The 2578-nt window shown below is 41.1% G+C and overlaps 1 protein-coding gene across 1 annotated transcript; it reads right to left on the bottom strand.

The window, feature by feature from the left end:
• Positions 1-1073: 1073 nt before the first annotated feature.
• LOC137969413 (uncharacterized) lies at positions 1074-1745 on the bottom strand. The gene has a single exon (XM_068815633.1). The coding sequence runs from the start codon at positions 1743-1745 to the stop codon at positions 1074-1076; it is 672 nt and encodes a 223-aa protein (XP_068671734.1).
• Between the last annotated feature and the right edge of the window lie 833 nt (positions 1746-2578).

Here is a 2578-nt window from a genome sequence, read left to right as displayed (position 1 = left end):
ATTATTTCTTTCCCTCCATACCACCTTATTTTTAAGGGGTTTAAAAATCAACATTGGAGACTCTACATTTACCCTCATGAATTACACACTTTTTTGATATTTTGCTGGAAGCAATGGATGCCATTTACATGAAATGTACAGCACAAACAGTTAGTTGAGCAAGATAAAGCTTTAATTTGAGCAATTGTTTGTTCATGATTATCATTATGACTGATCCTATTTTTGTCACGAAATAAAGGAAAGCTTGAATCCATAGTTATAGACAAGAAATCCCCGGGTAATCACAAAATATACATTAGCTGACGGTTGGCTGAAATGGTTGAGCATCCGAGTAGCGTGCGGGAGATCTTGAGTGCGACTAAGGCCGGACTAACACTCATGCCAGCATGGCCAACCTGCCGGGGTTTACCTACAAATGCCAGACCGGATCAAATCCCAGACAGTGAGTCCTCTTCTGAAGGTTACGTACGAGGACATAGTTCAGGTACTGCAGGATAATGACGCATGCGAATTTGATGATAGTAGCAACTTTGAGGTTCAGGTTAAGTATTTTGCATATGGTTATATAAGTGTCTTGTTCATTCGTATTCATCCTTCGGGTCTGTGTACGCCTACTACCCACACTTTCGTTTTTGCTTTATTTTATTGTTTGGCCCTTGCCAGCTATCAGTTTGATTATAATATTTTTTGTTTTGATTTCCTATAGTGCGGGGAGTTCGGCCCCTTTAGTGCTTTTTGTTTAAAGTCGTCCGATTCTTCAAAGACCAACCCGCGCCGTCTCGTTCGTTTTAGTTTAAGTACGAGGACCTTCGCTCGCTCGCTCTCGCAGATTCTTCAGGAAAGGCATTGGTTCTGTTTCGTTCATGACGGGGGAAGATGAATTCAGATTTTGTTCAACCCACACAACACATTAAGCACGTCATGATTTACCTCGTGGAAGAACAACATCCGGGAACTGTTTTTAATTACATCATACATGTAAATTACACAGGCATCCCACTAGATATAATGAGATCATCCTAACACCCCCACTTCATCCCACTTATGTGTCCTAGAATTACATCCACATATTATTACACGACGTGAACGTGTTGTCTCTTAAATGGATACAAGAACCAAAAACCAAAAATATAATTCCTAAACTTTTGCAACTTAAATTTAGTAACTGTTTTGGTTATGACATCAGCTACCATATCGGCAACAGGACAATACTTAATGATTATCTTGCCTGCATTCTGCGCGCTGCAAATGAAATGGTATGGAACATCAATATGTTTCGACCTTCGTTGATTGACTGGGTTCTTGGACAAAGCGATTGTACCTTGGTTGTCCTCAAAAATCAAAACAGGGCCACTTACCTCACCAATGTCCTTCATCATTTGAGTGAGATACATACCTTCTTGGACTGCTGCTGCCAGAGCAATATACTCACCTTCACATGATGATAGAGCCACTGTTGGTTGTTTCCTTGATTTCCAAGAAATAAGAGGACCGGCTCTGTTCAAACTGAAACAGTACCCACTGATACTACGTCTGTCATCTGTAGATGACGCCCAATCAGCATCACTGTAGCCTATCAGTGTAAGACCATCATCACACTTTCTATAGCACAATTCAAAATCAAGAGTCCCCTTCAAGTATCGCAACACATGTTTTAAAGCTATCCCGTGTCCCTTCATCGGAGCAACCAGGAACTGTGACAACTTAGTAACAACCCAGCATATGTCTGGTCTGGTGCATGTCATAGCATACACCAAACTACCCACTGCTTCACGGTATCGTCTAGGATCCACAGGGGTTTCACCATCAAACTCAAGCTTCTGTTCCGAAGGTGTAGACCTTGGCTTAGAAATTAGACATCTCAAATCTCTCAAGCACCTTAGTGATGTACCCCTTTTGATTCATCTTTACAAAGCCATCTCCTTGCTCAAAGTGAATACCCAAAAAGTATGAAAGTCTACCCAGATCTTTCATATGAAACCTCTCCTTCAGCATTCCTTTAGCTTCAGACATTAGCAACATGTTGCTTGCTGCTATAATTATGTCATCTATCCAGACAAGCATGGCAACAAATCCACTTCCAACATGTTCGGTATACACACAATTGTCAACAGGACTTTGAACAAAACTGTTCTCAAACAAGAAATACTTTAGTACATGGTTCCAATTTCCACCCGACTGCTTTAGGCCATACAAAGATTTGTTCAATTTATACACAAGTCTCCCTCCACTCCCTGAGGGAACTTCAAAGCCTTCAGCTTGATCCATATAAATCTCACAATCAATAGGGGCGTTGAGATATGCAGTTTTCACATCCATTTGGTGCAAGACCAAATCATGTGCTGCCATTTGCATTAGCACACGCAATGATGTGAGATTAGCAATTGGTGCAAAGGTTTCCTGAAAATCAATACCTCTCGCTTGGCTGTAACACTTAGCAACATACCTAGCTTTTAAAGTTTTAGCACCAGTGGAACTTTCTTTGATAGTGTACGCCCAACGACTCCCCACTGCATTTTTGCCCTCTGGCAAATCAGACAAAGTAAATGTGTTATTCTCGGTTAGGGAATTCACCTCT

The sequence above is a fragment of the Montipora foliosa genome, chromosome 1 (assembly GCF_036669935.1).
Source record: "Montipora foliosa isolate CH-2021 chromosome 1, ASM3666993v2, whole genome shotgun sequence".
NCBI lineage: Eukaryota > Metazoa > Cnidaria > Anthozoa > Scleractinia > Acroporidae > Montipora > Montipora foliosa.
The sequence above is the reverse complement of the archived record's forward strand: the minus strand, read 5'-3'. Positions and strand labels throughout refer to the sequence as shown.

Coding starts and splice junctions, on each gene's coding strand:
- LOC137969413 (XM_068815633.1), bottom strand. CDS start 1,745: ATGACATGCACCAGACCAGACATATGCTGGGTTGTTACTAAGTTGTCA.